Source organism: Anser anser (genome assembly GCF_964211835.1).
Source record: "Anser anser genome assembly, contig: HAP1_SCAFFOLD_753, whole genome shotgun sequence".
Taxonomy (NCBI): Eukaryota; Metazoa; Chordata; class Aves; order Anseriformes; family Anatidae; genus Anser; species Anser anser.
Window position 1 is genome coordinate 1 of NW_028154201.1, and position 17,226 is coordinate 17,226.

A 17,226-nucleotide genomic window follows, 5' to 3' on the forward strand; every position below is an offset into this window, starting at 1 on the left:
AGTGGCCCCAGTTTGACCAGTTCCTCCCAGTTTGACCAGTTTCTCCCAGTTTAACCCTTGGGGGGGGGGGGGCAGGACAACCCTCACCCCCCCGACCCCCTCATGCCCCCCCCCGACCCCCCCAGACCTATTCGGAGCAGAATAAAGGCGCCGTTACCAGCTCTGAATCCTCCCAAAATTTATGGGGGGGGGGCACAGGGGGAGGGGGGGGGCAGGCCCGGCTCGGGATGGATTGGAGCCCCCCCCCCCCGCTGTGCCCCCCCCCACGGCACGGCAGAATATTGCCAGAAACAGCTTTATTGTACAAGGACCAACACCGGGGGGGGGGGGGTGTACAAAATACGCAGCCGAGAACCACAGCGAGAGCGGGGGGGGGGGGGAATGAGGCGGGGGGGGGGGGGCACGGGGGGGGCACCTGCCCAAAACACAACAGCCTCACTCCCCTGGGGGGGGGCTGGGAAGGACCCCCCCCATGTTCCACCTGCATTGCTCGAAGGGGGGGGCAAAGAGCTGGTGGCCCCCCCCACCCCATGAGGAGGTGATGGGGGGGGGGTCAAGCCCCCAAAATTTAGGGTGACCCCCCCCACATCGCTCCAAGGGGGAGGGGGTTAAACAGCACTGGTGCCCCCCCCACCCCACAGATGATGGGGGGGGTCCTGGTCCCCCAAAATTTAGGGTGACCCCCCCCCCCCAGGACCGAGCTCAGTGCCCCCCACCCCGTAAGAAAATGATGGGGGGTGGGGTCCCGGTCCCCCGAAATTTAGGGTGCCCCCCCCAACCCCCAAGCAGCCCCCCCGGGGGCAGCGCCCCCCCCCCACAGCGCGACACGGCCACACGCACACAGGGACAGGGGGGGGTAACGGGGGGGGGGGGCACCCCGAAGCCCCCCCCCCCAATAATTTACAGCCGAAGCGCCGGTCCCGTCCTCGTCCCCCCCCCCCCGCCCCCCCCGCGGCCGGTGCGACCCATTAAAAAAATACTATTAAATAATACATCTGTAATAAAATTATATACCTTTTTTTGTCTTTTTTTTTTGTCCTTTTTTTCTCTTTTTTAAAGCTAAAATCGCTCCGAGTGTCCCCCCCCCCCCCCCCCCCTTTCGGCTGGTGAAGTAACAGGAAAGTGGTTTTTTTTTTTCCTTTTTTTTTTTCTTCCTTTTTTGTCCTTTTTTCCCCCCCCCAGGGCCCCGTTATGCACGGCGGGGGCGAGCCCCCCCCAGCAAAATAAAAAGCCTTGGTCATGGGGGGGGGGGGGGGGGGAGCGAGGGGGGGGGGGCTCGTCCCGTGCTTGTGCAGTCTCCCTCGGAAAAAAAATGTATAGTGAAAATTTGGGAAGAAAACCCAAAAATTAAAAAAAAAAAAAAATAATAATCGGGGGGGAGGGGGGGGGGAATTAAGGCATTAAAAAAAATTAATGAAAGGCACAAATTATTCCCCGTCGCCCCCCCCCCCCGCAGCACGGAGGGGGGGGGCGGATGCCGGAGGGGGGGGGAGGAAAAAAAAAAAAAAAGGAGAAAATGAGGAAAAAAACGTTTAAAAAATTAGAAATTTGGGGAAGGCTGCGGCCGGGACGGCCCCGGGGGGTTGGGGGGGGGGGCGGCACCGCTGCTGCACGAGACACGACCGCAAACACCGCGGGGGGGGGAACAGACGGGGGGGGGGGTGTTTTTGTGGGTTTTCTCTGCTTTTTAATAGAAAAAGAAAATATTTTCCTCTTTTTTTTTTTTTTGTGTGTTTTCCTCCTTCCCGGTTTTCCTTCCGCTTCGGGATTTTTTTTGTCTTTTTTTTTTGATTTTTTAGTTTATTTTTTTGATTTTTTGTGGGTTTTTTGGTTGTTTTTTTTTGATTTTTTTGCGTCTTTTTTGATTTTTTTACTTTTTATTTTTTTAGTCTTTTTTGATTTTTTTTACCTTTTTGTTTGTTTTTTGATTTTTTTCTTTGTTTTTTTTTTAATTATTTTTTTTTTAGTATTTTTTAGTTATTTTTGTGTGCGTTTTTTTTTTTTTTTATTATTATTTTTTCTGTGTTTTTTTGTGTGTTTCTCTCCTCTTCCCAGCGATCCTCTTACCGGTGGCCCCCCCACCAAAAACATGGGGGGGGGGGGTACAGCTGTGACCCCCCCCCTCACATCACGGGCTCGGCCTCCATCGGCTCCTCCGCAGACCTGCCCGGGGGGGGAGCACAGCGGGCATCAGAGCGGGGCCGCGCCCCCCCGTGTGCCCCCCCCCTTCAGGGGGTGCCCCCCCCCCGTTACCTGGGGCTGGGGTCGGCGGCCCCCACGGAGAGCAGGGCGAGGGCGCTGACGGTGGCGGCCTCCTCGGCCTCCCCGGCCTGGGCCTCGCGCAGCGAGCAGCCCACCGCCGCCCCCGGGCGCTTCAGGGCCCCCCAGTGCTGGCCTGAGGGGACACGGCGCTGCCGCACGGGGACCCGCGGGGGGGGGGGAGGGACCCCCCCCCACAAAAAAATAGGGACACCCCCAAGGCACGGCCCCCCCCCCCCCCAAAAGGACATGGGGACCCCCCTCAGGGACATGGGGCCACACACGTGCAGGGAGCACAGAGCTGGGGGGGGGGATACACACAGACCCCCCCCCCCCCCCCAAGGACCCCCCCCCGATGGGAAGGGCAGGCCCAGGACCCCCCCACGTAGGAAGGAAGGACCCAGGGACCCCCCCCAGGATCCCAAAGGAGGGACAAGCTCGAGGGTCCGGACCCAGGGGGCGCACCCCAACAGAGACCCCCCCCCCGGTGCCCCCAGGGACCCCCCCAGGACCCCCCTGTGGTGGTGGTGGGGACACAGACCCAGGGACCCCCCCCCCTTAGGAAGGAAAGTCCCAGGACCCCCCCCAGGACCCCCAAGGTGGGGACAGACCCAGGGGCCCCTGTGACCCCCATGGGAAGGACAGACCCAGGGACCCCCCCCCCCATGACAAGCACAGCCCTGGCCCCCCCTCTCTGCCCCCCCCCCCCATTACCAGAACAGCCCCAGGGACCCCCCTCATGCCCCCCCCGTACAGGGACACCCCTGCAGACCCCTCCCTGTATCCCCCCCCCAAGGTGAAAGCAACGCCCTGGTCCCTTCCGCAGCAGGGTCTCCCTCCCCAGGACCTCCCCCCGAACCTGGGGACCCCCCCCCAAATACCCCCTGGTGGCCGGGACCCCCCGGTGACCCCAAAACCCCCCTGGGGACCCCCAACCCCCCCCCCCCCGGGACTCACTCTGGATCTCGATGACCTTCTCCAGGGTGGCCACCGCGTTGACGTTGGGCTTCTGCTGCAGCAGGACGGGTCCAGGGGCTCCAGCTGGGGAGGGAGCCACCATCAGGACCCCCTCCCCCCCCAAAAAACACCCTAGGACACCCCCCCCCCCCCAAAAAAAACCACCCCAGGACCCCCCCTCGCTGCTTCCCCCCATCCCCACACGTTGGGAAACTGAGGCGCGGCGCAGCTCCGGCCCTGAGCGCACGGGGAAACCGAGGCAGGCGGCGCCCCCCCCGCCCTGTGGGGGTGTCGGTGGGGTGGGGGGGGCCGGGGGTGCCCCCCCCCCCGTACCTCCAGCCCCAGCAGGGCGGACACGCAGGCCTCGGAGGCGTCGCAGATGGCCGTCAGGTCGTGGCCCCCCTCCAGCGCCAGCACCACCGCGGCCGCCCGCCAGCGTCATCAGCTGCTTCGTCAGGTGGCCGAAACCTGGGGGGGGGAGGGGGACACCCCAAAATAATGGGGGGGGGGGGTGACGGGATGGGCCCCCCACCCCAAAAAAAGACCCCGCGCTCACACTTGGCGGTGACCGAGTAGCCCCCGAGCGGGGACAAGTGGCCCTCGACCGCGTCGAAGCCGGCCGACACCAGCACCACGTCGGGGGCGAACTCGCGGGCGATCGGCATCACCACGGTCCTGGGGGGGGGGGGGGGGGGGACGACACACATTGAGGGGGGGGGGGTCAGGGCACCCAAAAATGCCCCGGACCCCCCCCCAAAGCCGCCCACCTGAAGGCGGTGAGATACTCGACGTCGCCGATCGGGGGGTCCACGCCGCCCGTCCAGGCGATGTTGATGTTGAAGCCCACCCCAGCCCGCTGCCCACCTGCACGGGAGGGGCCGTGAGATGGGGGGGGGGGGGGGGGGGGTGATATTATGGAGGGGGGGGGCAATGGGGTGACCCCCCCGCCCCGCACCTCCTCGGGCGCCCCGCTGCCCGGGAAGAAGTTGCCGTCGTCGTAGCGGTGCAGGGAGACGTAGAGCACGGCCGGGTCGCTGTAGAAGGCTTGCTGCGTGCCGTTCCCGTGGTGGATGTCCTGGGGGGGGGGGGGGGCACGGGGGGGGGTCACACATGGCCTCAGGACCCCCCCCCGGCCCCCCCCGGCCCGCCCCCATCCCAGCCCCTCACCCAGTCGACGATGAGGATCCGACCCACGCTCAGCTTCTGCTGCAGGAGCTTGGCCGAGATGGCCACCGAGTTGAAGAAGCAGAAGCCCCTGGGGGGGGGGACATGGGGTGAGCGAGGCCCCCCCCAGCCCCAAATCTCCCCCCCAGCCCCAAATCTCCCCCCAATCCCAAACCCCCCCCCCATCCCCAAATCCCCCCCCATCCCAAAATCCCCCCACACACACTCACATGGCCGTGGACTCCTCGGCGTGGTGCCCCGGGGGGCGGATGACGGCGAAGCCGTTCTGTGGGGACAGGGGGGGCGCGGGTGGGTGCTGGCACCCCGGGGTGGGGGCACGCGGGGGGGGGGCTCCAGGCACCGGGTGCACGAGGGCGTGCACAAGGCTCGTGCGAGCGTGCACCAGTGTGGGCATGCACAAGCACGGTGTGCACGCATGCACTGGTGCCACCAACCACGTGCGAGCTGCGCACACAAGCGTGCACAAGGAGCGCTGCACCACCACGTGAGCGTGCAACAGTCACACACACGCGCACGAGGGCACACCACGCCCCCAGGTGAGCGCGCACGAGGGCAGTGCACACACGTGCAAGCGCGCACGAGGGGCACCCCCCACAGCAGTGAGTGTGCAGCACAGCAACGTGCACTAGCTGCACGAGAGCCCCAAGGGTGGCACACGCACAAGCGTGCACGAGCACCGCGTGTGACCGCGCTGTGCACACCCACGTGAGCTTGCACAAGTCCCCAGCACAGCGCGCACGGAGCCGGCACGCGCACATACACACGCACACGAGCGTGCGTGAGGCTCGCCCCCCCCCCAGCTAACCCAGCGTGCACGAGCACCGCCACGCGTGCAAACGGGCACGAGGAGCCCCGTGTCCCCCCCCCCCACCCCCGTGAGCGTGCAAGAGCCCCCCTCACCTTGATCTCCCCCGCGGCCACCTTGAAGGCGAGCTCCAGCAGGCAGCCCACGGCCATGCGCACGGCGCTGGACGAGTGCATCTCGTTCCACACCGTGTCACTGTCCACCTGCGGGGGGGGGGGGCACGCACAAATATTGGTGCCTGGGGGGGGGCACACCGGTGTGTGTCGTCCCCCCCCCGTTTTCCCAGCACTCACCCCGATGCCCCCGCACGGCAGCACGGCGTACGTCTTCTGGCCGATGGGACCTGGCGGGGCAGAGCGCGCCGTGACGGGGAGGGGGTGGGGGTGGCGTCCCCCCTCCCCCTTCCCCAAAATCAATCCCCCCGGTGCCCCCCCGCCCCCCCCCGACACCCACCCAGCAGCTTCTTGCTGTCCAGCTTCTGGCGGTTGAGCGGGCTGGTGCCGTAGAGCAGCGCGTGGTGCTCCGAGTGCACCGCCTGGATCTCCTCCAGCGTCGCCTTCCTGCCCCGGATGCGCTGCAGGGCGAGGCGGGGGTGAAGCCCCCTCCCCAAAATAAGGGGGGGGGGGGACACACGGTCACACACGCACACCCCCCCCCGGCACCCCCTCACCTCGCACTTGCCCAGCAGGCCGGTCTCCTGCAGCCGGGACCAGATGCTCTGGATGCGGCCGGCGTGCTCGGGGTGCACGTTGGTGTTGCCGCAGGTGCACTGGTGCTTCAGCATGAAGGTGTCGTACACCACGCCTGGGGGGGGGGCGGCATGTGGGACCCCCCCCCACACACACCGGGATCCCCCCACCCCTCCTCCACCTCCCCTCGCACCAGATCCCGTGGGACGGGGGCACCCCGGGGGCTGGGGAAGGAATGGGGCAGGCGGGGGGCTTCCGGGGGGGGGGGGGGGGCTGGGGGCTGGGGGCACCCCGGGACCACCCCATAGGACGGGGGCACCCCGGGACCACCAGGAGATGGGGAACCCCATAGGACACAGCCACGGCGTGGGACAGGGACAACCCCATAGGATAGGGGCACCCCATAGGACGGGGGCACCCCGGGACCACCAGGGATGGGGCACCCCATGGGATAGAGGCACCCACTATAGGATGGGGCACCCCCGGGACCACCAGGGGATGGGAAACCCCAAAGGACACAGCCACCGTGTGGGACACGGACACCCCGTGAAACAGGGACACCCCAAGGACCACTGAGCACCCCATAGGGCAGGGCCCCTGCTATAGGATGGGGCACCCCTGGGACCACCAGGGGATGGGGCATCCTGTAGGAAAGGGACAGCCCGAGGAGCTCCAAGGGATGGGGACACCCCATGGGACAGGGGGCACCCCACAACGGGGCGTCCCTTGGGATAGGGGCACCCCAGAGGACTCAGCACCCCATGGGACCACCAAGAAATGGGGCACCCCATGGGACAGGGGGCACCCCACAACGGGGCGTCCCTTGGGATAGGGGCACCCCAGAGGACTCAGCACCCCATGGGACAGGGGGCACCCCATGGGACGCAGCCACCCCATAGGACAGGGGGCATCCCACAGCGGGGCACCCTATGGAATAGGGGCCCCCAGAGGACTCAGCACCCCAGGGGACCACCAAAAACTGGGGCGCCCCATAGCACAGGGGGCACCCCACAGATCAGTGGGGCACCCTGGGGGATAGGGCCACCGAGAAAGGGGGCACCCCACGGGTACGGGGGCACCCCACAGAACTGGGGACACACAGAACCCCCCCCCCAAGCACCCCGAGGGCCACAGCCCCCCCACCCCCCATATCACACGAAGCCCCCCAGCCCCCCCCAGCCCCCCCAGCACCCCCCTACCTGTAGTGAAGAGGTGCTTGGGGGGGGCGTCGGGGGGCTTGACGCTGGCAGGGGACGACTGCGTGCGGCCCAGGGTGGCGTGGGGCAGCGCCAGGAGGCCCAGGGGGGCCGCGGGGTACAGGGGCAGGGGGGGCAGCGCCTCAGGGAACACCTGGGGGGGGGACAGACCCCCGTCAGTGTGCCCCCCCCCCCCCAGGACGCCCCCTTCTCACCATGCATTGCCAGCTGGAAAGGGGGGGGGGGGGATGGGAAAAGGGGGGGGGATGGGAAAAGGGGGGGGCAGGAAGGGGGGGCGTTGGGGGGGGGATGAGTCACGGCGGGGGCCGCAGGGGTGGGGGGGGCGGCGCGGGGGTGGCGGAGCCGGGAGGCCGGCGGGGGGGGGGGGATGAGTCAGCGGCCCCTCCGAGTCAGCGCTGCGGCACCGGGGGGGGGTGGCACAAATGGGGGGGACACGGGGGGACAGGGACGCGGCTGGCCGGAGGCTGGCGGCAAGGGGGTGCAAGGGGGGGGGGGCGCAAAAGGGGGTGATTGAGCAAGGGGGGGTTGTGCAAAAGGGGGGGGTGCTTGAGCAAAGAGGGGGTGCTCAAGTAAATTGGGGGGTGCTTGAGCAAGGGGGGGTGCAAAAGAGGTGCTTGAGCAAAGGGGAAGGTGAAAAGGGGGGCGCTCGAGCAAAGGGGGGGTGTGCAAAACGGGGGGTGCTCAAGTAAATTGGGGGTGCTTGAGCAAGGCGGGGTGTGCAAAAGGGGGTGCTCGAGCAAAAGGATGCTTGTGCAAAGCGGGGATGCTTGTGCAAACAGGAGGTGCTCGTGCAAAGGATGCTCGTGCAAGGGGGGTGCTCGTGCAAGGGTGATGGGGGGGACCCAACGCGTGCCCCCCCGGCTCCCACCTGCTTGTACGCGACCCCCAGCTCGGCGACCTCGGTGCCCCCGGGGGTCTCGGCCTCGTCCCCGCTGTCCCCGGCTCCTCAGGGGGGGGGCCCGCAGCCCTCGGGCTCCTGCGGCTGCTCGGGGGGGTCCCCGGCGTCTGGGGAGGGGAGGAGGCGGAGGGGGCCGGGGGGGGGGCCCTCGCCCCCCGGGGGGGCTCCTGCTGCTCTGTCAGCTCCTCCTCGGTCTCCTCGGGGTGGGTGGGGGGCTGCCGCGCCAGCTCCCCCGCCTGGGGGAGCAGCTGGGGGGGCGGTGAGGGGGGGGCACCCAAAGGGGGCTCCCAGCACCCCCACCCCATGTGCACCCCACATCCCTTCCATGCCCACAGTGCGCCCCCACCCCACTTACGCCACCTTATGCCCTGTGCCCCCCATACCCCATTGTGGCCCTATAGCTGCCCCATACCCCATTTACCCTATGCCTACCCCATACCCACTGCAGCCCCATACCCACCCCCTGCCCCGTTGCAGCCCCATACCCACCCCTGCCCATCCCGTTCTCTTAGCCCACCACATCTCACCCCATCCCATAACCACATCACGTCCACCCCACACCCACCCCATGCCCAAATTACATCCCCCCCATGCCCGCCCTGTGCCCACCCCATCCCACCCCATGTCCCTCACCATCCCCACCCCACCCAACCCCCGAACCCCATGCCCCCCCATACCCCCCCCATACCCTATTCCCACCCTGCGCCCACCCCATACCCTCACCGTGCCCCCACTCAACCCCCACACCCCTGTGCCCACCCCATGCCCTATGCCCACCCCATACCTGTCCCTATACCCACCCCTATACCCACTCCACTCAACCCCCACACCCGTACCCACCCCGTGCCCACCCCATACCCACCCCATACCCCCCCCACACCCCCCATACCCCCCCCGCGCCCACCTTGCCCTGCTGGCCGTCGTAGTGGTGCTGGCGGGCGCCGTGGGGCAGCGCCTGGGGCTCTGGGGCAGGGGAGGACTGCGTGCGGCTCAGGGGCCGGTGGCGCGGCAGCTTGCTGGGCCCCCGCGCGCCCCCCCCGCGCTCCCCTGTCACCAGCGGAGACTGCCCGTGCAGCGGCACTGCGGGGGGGGGGGCACGGCACCGTCACCGGGGGGGGGCACCAGGACACCCCCAGGGGGATGGGGGGGTCCCCGTGATGCCCCCAGGGGACTTGGAGGGGGGTCCCAGGGGGCTGGGGGGCCCCGAAGATGTCCCCAGGGGACCGGGGGGACCCCAATGATGCTCCCAGGGGGATGGGGGGGTCCCATGATGCCCCCAGGGGACTGGGGGGGGTCCCAGGGGGATGGGGGGCCCCGATGATGGCCCCAGGGGACTGGGGGGGGTCCCAGGGGGATGGGGGGGCCCCGATGATGGCCCCAGGGGGTGGGGGGTCCCCAATGACACCCCCAGGGGACCTGGGGGGACCCCAATGACACCCCCAGGAGGATGGTGAGTCCCCAGTGATGCCCCCAGGGGACTGGGGGGGGCCAAACGATGCCCCGAGGGGACCCAGGGGGAAACCAATAATGCCCCCCCAGGAGGATGGAGGGTCCCCTATGATGCCCCCAGGGGACCAGGGGGCCCCCAATGATGTCCCCAAGGGACTGGGGAGGTCCCCGATGATGCCCCCAGAGAGCTGGGGGAGCCCTGATGACACCCCCAGGGTGATGGGGGGGCCCCAGTGACGCCCCCAGGGGGTTGTGGGCTCCCCAGGGGGGGCCGAGGCCAGGAGGGGAAACTGAGGCAGGGCCGGGCACAACGTGGGGGGTTCAGGGGGGGTGCTCACCGGCGATGAGGGTGCTCTGCTGGCGCGCCTGCTCGAGCAGCAGCACGTGCTGCAGCAGGGACGCGGGGCCGGCGGGGGGGTCCCCCTCCAGCGCCACCCCCAGCAGGCAGCCGGGGATGGACGAGGTGCTGAGGAACTTGGCGCTGAGCGCCGCCCCGGGACGCAGCGCCGCCACCGCCGGGCGCTCGGCCTCCGCCTGCGGGGACAGCTTGGGGGACGCCTGCGGGACTCCCCCCCCCAAAAAAAAATTGGTTCTGGTATCCACTTGAGGACAGGGGGTGGGGGGAGGATGCTCTGCCCCCCCACCCCAGCACCTCAAGGGGGTGCAGAGCGCGGCCCCAGCCCCCAAAAGATTCTGCCCCTCCCCACCCATCTTGTAGCACCCCGAAATGCCCCCCCCTCCCCAAAGTGCCCCTGCTTCCCACTGCGGGGAAACTGAGGCACGCACCGAGCCCAAAGGGTGCAGGGTCCCCCGTGCAACCCCAAAGGACCCCAGACCCAGGTGCCACCCCCACAGGACCCCAGACCACCGTGCCACCCCCCCACAGGGCGCAGAGTCCCCGGTGCCATCCCTAAGGTACCCCGGCCCCCTGTGCCAACCCCCAGGGGGTGTGGGGTCCCCACGCAACCCCGAAGGGACCCCAGACTCCTGTGCCACCACCCCCAAAGGCCCCCCGACCCCTGCGACACCCCTCAGGGACCCCAGAACCGCTGCCACCCCTAAAGGACCCCAGACCCCTGTGCCACTCCCCACAGGGCACAGGATCCTTGCGTCACCCCGAAGGGACCCCAGACCCCCGTGGTACCCATAAGGGACCCCAGACCCCCGTGCTACCCCTAAAGGACCCCAGACCCCTACGCCACCCTCCGTGGCAAACAGGGACCCCATGCCGCCCCCAAGGGACCCCAGCCCCCCGTGCCACCCCCAAGGGACCCCAGCCCGGGCTCACAGTGCGGTGCGAGGCGGCGGCGGTGCCCTGCAGCCCCAGGGAGATGTTGGGCAGGGACGGGGACGTGTAGAGGCTGAGCTGCCCCTCCAGCGCCAGCGCCCGCGGCTGGGGCAGCAGCTGCTGCGGGGGGGGGCACGGCGTGGTGAGGGGCCGGGGGGCAGCACCCCCGGGGGGCACCCAGCACCCCGAGGTGCCCCCACCCGGTGACGTGGCCATGCACAGCCCCACCCCACGCACGCTGCTTGTGCGACGTGTGGACGCGTAGTCTGTAAACCCTAAGCACGCACACGCATGTGTGTGCCCCCCCGTGCGTGTACGTGCTGCCCACGCACACCTGGCACACGCGTGTGCGCTCTGTGAATGCCCCCCCCCCCGGCACGCACATCCTGAGCGTGCACCAGCTGCGCACTCCCTAAAGGTGCACAACGGGTGTGCACGCGCAGAGCTCGCACACGGTGGTGGTGTGCACCCCCGAGCACACGCGTGCTGGCTGCTTGCACCATGCGTGTGCACAGCGAGCACCCTGACCTTGCACCCCTCCACACGCACACACGTACCAAGGGTGCACACGCATGCTGGCTGCTTGCACCATGAGCGTGCACTGACCGCGTGCTAGCACGTGCACAGCGAGCACACCAACCTTGCACATCTCCGCATGCACGCATGCGCTGAGTGTGCACGCGCTGTGTGCTCACACCAAGTGCCATGGCTGCACGCGCCCCAGCGCCCTGAGCACGCACATACTGACCGCGAGCACGTTAACGTGCACACGGCATGAACACACCCAATCACGCTCACGCGCCCAGCGTGCGCAGATGTGCTCACACTCATGAACCCAGCATGCACACGTGCTCACGCTCATGCAGGCAGCGTGCACACACCCAATCACACCCGTGCACACACCCGGTCACACTCCTTCACCCTGCATGCACATCCCATCGCACTCACGCACCCAGCGCGCACACGGGATCACACTCGTGCACCCGGCGTGCACACACCCTATCACACTTGTGCACACACCTGATCACACCCATGCACCCAGCACCCACACGCTCCCTGCACGCACCCTGACCACACACGCCCCCCATGCACCGAGCACCCCGGTGCACGCATGCACCGACCACGCACACACCCCCAGAGCACGCTCCCAGCGCACACGCGTGTGTCGCACCCCCCCGCGCCCCCCGTACCTCGGCGTGGATGTTGGGCACGGAGCCGGTGAGGCCGTTCTCGGCGATGGCGCCGTGGGAGCTATTGGGCGAGCTGGGCCCGGAGCCGGGGGCGCTGCTGCACACCGAGGACACTGCGGGCGTGGGGGGGGCACCGTGGCGCGGCCCTGCCTCGGTTTCCCCGGCCGACGTGACCGGCCCCCCCCCCGGCCCTGTGCGCCCCCCCCAACCTGTGATCTCGACGGCACGCTTGCGGAAGGTGCTGAGCACGGCGCCGTCCTTCCTGCGCAGCAGGGGGCTGCTCCGGCGCTCCGCCACCTTCTGCTTCAACCGCGAGCGCACCTTCAGGTTGGGCTCCGACGCTGCGGCACCGCGGGGCGGCGTTAGCCCGGCACGGCCCCCCCCGGTGTGTGACCCCCCCCCGGTGTGTGACCCCCCCCCCCGGTGTGTGACCACCCCCCCCCAACGTGCACACATCCCCTGATGTGCGTGTGCGCCCCCCAATGTGCGTAATCCCCTCCCCATGTGTGTCCCCCCCCATTTGCGTGTCCCCCCCAACGTGCACCCCCCCCACATGTGCCCACCCCCAATGTCCCCCCTCCAATGTGTCCCCCCCACAGTGTGCATGGTCCCTCCCCAGTGTCCCCCCCCAATGTGTCCGCCCCCCCCAACGCACGCGTCCATGTGTGCGCCCACCCCCAATGTGTGTGCCCCCCCAATATGTGTGCCCCCCCCAATGCATATGCACCCCCCCCAATGTGTGCATGCCCCCCCAACATGCATGGTCCCTCCCCAATGTGTGCGCCCCCCCATGTGCACACCCCCCCATGTGCGCACCCCCCCAGTGTCCCCCCCCAATGCACGTGTCCCCCCCCATGTGTGCCCCCCCAACATCTGTGCCCCCCATTTGTGTCCTCCCCAACGTGTGCGCCCCCCAATGTGCACCCCCCCCCCAAAACCAATGTGCGCCGTCCCCTCCCAACATGTGTCCCCCCCACTTGTGCCCCCCCAACACGTCCCCCCCCCGCGGCACCCACCGGTTTTGCGCAGGGGGAAGTCATCCCGGCCGTCGTAGGTGCCGAGCAGCGGCACTTTGTAGGACGGGGGGGTCCCGGGGCTGCCGGTCTGGGGGGGGGAGCTCTGGTCCAACGAGGTATGGTGAGCCCTGGGGTGGGGGTGGGGGGGGGAGAAGCGCCCGCTAGGCCGGCTGCGTGTGGTGCCCCCCCCCCCACACACCCCGCCCCCGGTGCCCCCGCTGCGGGGGGGGGGGGCTGGGGGCCACCTACCAACATTTTGGGTGCTGGGGGAGGGAATGGTTGAGGGGGGCGGCGCCCGGCTCCTTGGCCTTGCTGAGCAGGAACTCCTGCAGCTTCAGCTTCACCTCCGTGCTGGCGATGGCGCCTGGGGGGGGATGCGGGGGGGGGGGCAGTATGGGGATCACTCCCCCCCCCCAAGCTGGGCTGCCCCACACCAAGCCCGGCCCCGGCTCTGGGACCCCACTGCTGGAGCCACGGCACCCCCAGGCCCCGAAACTACCCCAGCCCCGCACCCGTCGCCAGCCCCTATATGGTGCCCCCCCGCCCCTATATTGCACTTTTCACTCCTATACGGCGCCTCGCACCTCTATATTGCGCCCCCCACCCCTATATCACACCCCCAGCCCCATATTGTGCCCCCCACCCTATATGGCACCCCCCACCCCACACTTGCCCCAGGGTCCCCATTGCCCCCCAAGCCCCACATCACCCCCGGCCCCACGTGCCCCCCAAGCCCCTATTGCACCCCCAGCCCCTAACACGATCCCAGCCCCATGTTGCTCCCCAGCCCCATAACTGCCCCCCCAGCCCCTTTTACACCCCCAGCCCCTATTACCATCCTACACCCATAATCGCCCCCCCCAGCTCCTAATATTGTTCTACCTCCTAATACCACCCCATACCCTAACATCATCACAGCCCCGTAACTGCCCCCCCAGCCCCTAATGTTCCCCCAGCCCCTATTACACCCCCAGCCCCATAACTGCTCCTCCAGCCCCTAATAACCCCCCAACCTCTAATGCGCCCCCCCAGCCCCTAAGCCCCTAATATCCCCCCCAGCCCCATAAGTGCCCCCCAGCCCCTATTGCGCCCCTGAGCCCCTATTGCGCCCCCAGCCCCTAATATCCCCCCAGCCCCTAATAACCCCCCAGCCCCCCACACCTCCCCCAAGCCCCCCAGCCCCCCACCCCCAATGCCCCCCCGGCCCCCCCCGCTCACTCTCGCGGCCCTTGTCCTTGGTGCGCAGGGCGTGCAGCTGCTCCAGGCGCTGCTGCTCCAGGGCCTCCTGGCGCTCGCGCTGCCGCTGCTGCTCCAGCTCCTGCTGCCGCCGGGCGGCCAGCGCCTCCTGCTGCTGCTGCGGGGCCAGGGCACGCTCGGGGACCCCCCCTTTGGACCCCCCCTCGGGGCTGGCCCCCCCCCGCCACGGCTCCGTCACCCCCCTGCGGGTCCCTGCTGCGCTGCCCCGGGGCGTCCCCCGTGGCTCCGGCCCCATCACCCCCGCGTGCCTCGGTTGTGCCCCCCCCCGGACCCCCCCCTATAGCTCCAGCACCCCGAGGTCACCGCCTGGGGCTCCAGCACCCCCGAGTGATGACGCCCCCGTAGCTCCGTCACCCCGGGATCAGCAACGTCCCATGGCTCCGTCACCCCCCAAAACCCCTACCCCCCCCCCCAACACACCCTTACCCCCCCAAAAAAAAAATCCCTAAAACCCCCTAAAGTCCCCCCAAACTCCCCTTAAAGCCCCCCAAAACAACCCAAACCCCACTAAACCCCCTTAAAATTCCCCCAACCCCTCCAAGAAAAAAAACCCAAGCCCCCCTAAAATGCCCCAACCCCCCCAAAAAAACTTTAACCCCCCTCAAAAACGTTCAACCCCCCCAAACTCCCTTAAAAACCCCCTAGCACCCCCCAAGACCCCCATGCCCCCCAAAAAATTTTAAAGCCCCCCAACTCTCTTAAAACCCCCCAAGTCCCCCCCAAGACTCCCCATACCCCCCAAAAAAATCAACATACCCCCCCAAACCCCCTTAACCCCCCCGTAACACCCTCTAAGACCCCTCATAATTCCCCCAAGACCCCCCATACCCCCCCCAAATAACCCATAGCCCCCCCATAAAAACAACATACCTCCCCCAAACCCCCTTAACCCCCCCGTAACACCCTCTAAGACCCCTCATAATTCCCCCAAGACCCCCCATACCCCCCCCAAATAACCCATAGCCCCCCCATAAAACCTCCCCAAACCCCTTTAACCCCCCCTGTAACACCCTCTAAGACCCCCCATACTCCCCCCAATAACCCATACCCCCCAAGACCCCCTTAACACCCTCTAAGACCCCTCATGTCTCCCCCAAGACCCCCCAATACCCCCCTAAATAACCCATACCCCCCAAAAAAACAACCCCCAACCCCCTTAACCCCCCCGTAACCCCTTCTAAGACCCCTCATACCTCCCCCAAGATCCCCATACCCCCCCAAAAATCAACATACCCCCCCAAACCCCCTTAACCCCCCTGTAACCCCCTTTAAGACCCCTTATACCTCCCCCAAGACCCCCCATACCCCCCCCAAATAACCCATACCCCCCCAAATCCCCTTAACCCCCCCGTAACACCCTCTAAGACCCCTCATACCTCCCCCAAGACCCCCCCATACCCCTCCAAATAACCCATACCCCCCCAAATAAAAACATACCCCCCCAACCCCCTTAAGCCCCCATAACACCCTCTAAGACCCCCCATACTCCCCCCAATAACCCATACCCCCCAAGACCCCCTTAACACCCTCTAAGACCCCTCATACCTCCCCCAAGACCCCCATACCCCCCCAAAAAAACAACATACCCCCCCAAACCCCCTTAAACCCCCAGAACACCCTCTAAGACCCCTTATACCTCCCCCAAGACCCCCCATACCCCCCCCAAATAACCCATGCCCCCCCAAAAAAATCAACATACCTCCCCCAAACCCCCTTAACCCCCCCATAACACCCTCTAAGACCCCTCATACCTCCCCCAAGACCCCCATACCCCCCCCAAAAATCAACATACCTCCCCCAAACCCCCTTAAACCCCCCCGTAACACCCTCTAAGACCCCTCATATCTCCCCCAAAACCTCCCATACCCCCAAATAACCCATACTCCCCCAAAAAACAACCCCCCAAACCCCCTTAACCCCCCCATAACACCCTCTAAGACCCCTCATACCTCCCCCAAGACCCCCATACCCCCCCAAAAATCAACATACCCCCCCAAACCCCCTTAACCCCCCCATAACACCCTCTAAGACCCCTCATACCTCCCCCAAGACCCCCATACCCCCCCCAAAAATCAACATACCTCCCCCAAACCCCCTTAAACCCCCCGTAACACCCTCTAAGACCCCTCATATCTCCCCCAAAACCTCCCATACCCCCAAATAACCCATACCCCCCCAAAAAACAACCCCCCAAACCCCCTTAACCCCCCCCATAACACCCTCTAAGACCCCTCATACCTCCCCCAAGACCCCCCATACCCCCCCAAATCCCCTTAACCCCCCCCATAACACCCTCTAAGACCCCTCATACCTCCCCCAAGACCCCCACACCCCCCCCAAAAATCAACATACCTCCCCAAACCCCCCCCGTAACCCCCTCTAAGACCCCCCCCGCCCCACCTGGAGGTGCTTCTGGAGCTGCACCTCGTGCTGCCGGGTGAGGTGCTCGTGCTGCTTCTGGAACTCGGCGAAGAGGCGCTGCTTCTGCAGCTGCTGCTGCTGCCGCAGGGCCTCCAGCTCCCGCTGCAGCTGCCGCTCCCGCGCCGCCGCCGCCAGCCCCGGCGCCCCCCGCACGCCTCCGCCGCGCCCCGCGCCTCCGGGCCTGGGGGGGGGGTTATGGGGTCACGGGGGGTCATGGGGGGTCATGGGGGGTCATGGGGGTAGGGGGTTGGGGGGTTGTGGGGGGTTATGGGGGGTTATGGGGTCACGGGGGGTCATGGGGGTAGGGGGTTGGGGGGTTATGGGGGTCGTGGGGGGGTTATGGGGTCATGGGAGCAGGGGGTTGGGGGGTTATGGGGGGGTTATGGGGGGTTATGGGGTCATGGGGGGTCATGGGGGTAGGGGGTTGGGGGGTTATGGGGGGGGGTTATGGGGGGGTTATGGGGTCATGGGGGTAGGGGGGTTATGGGGTCACGGGGGGTCATGGGGGTAGGGGGTTGGGGGGGGTTATGGGGTCACAGGGGGTCATGGGGGGGTAGGGGGTTGGGGGGTTATGGGGGGTTATGGGGGGGTTATG

The 17,226-nt window shown here is 67.2% G+C and overlaps 1 protein-coding gene across 1 annotated transcript; it reads right to left on the reverse strand.

Moving 5' to 3' along the window:
• Positions 1 to 1,980: 1,980 nt before the first annotated feature.
• Positions 1,981 to 16,812, reverse strand: LOC310890361 (histone deacetylase 5-like; the record flags this gene model as incomplete). The annotated part of the gene is given in 30 exon segments (XM_083852704.1): positions 1,981 to 2,163; positions 2,254 to 2,395; positions 3,217 to 3,282; positions 3,285 to 3,300; positions 3,550 to 3,636; positions 3,638 to 3,684; positions 3,773 to 3,891; positions 3,984 to 4,068; positions 4,071 to 4,080; positions 4,172 to 4,291; positions 4,384 to 4,471; positions 4,611 to 4,666; positions 5,302 to 5,409; positions 5,500 to 5,549; positions 5,660 to 5,780; positions 5,877 to 6,010; positions 7,095 to 7,245; positions 7,981 to 8,058; positions 8,062 to 8,151; positions 8,154 to 8,258; positions 8,915 to 9,090; positions 9,798 to 10,017; positions 10,748 to 10,867; positions 11,938 to 12,050; positions 12,147 to 12,278; positions 12,954 to 13,081; positions 13,203 to 13,317; positions 14,172 to 14,307; positions 16,611 to 16,772; positions 16,775 to 16,812. Coding segments are annotated over 30 exon segments (3,053 nt in total), but the record flags the coding sequence as incomplete, so codon positions are not given.
• Positions 16,813 to 17,226: the final 414 nt, after the last annotated feature.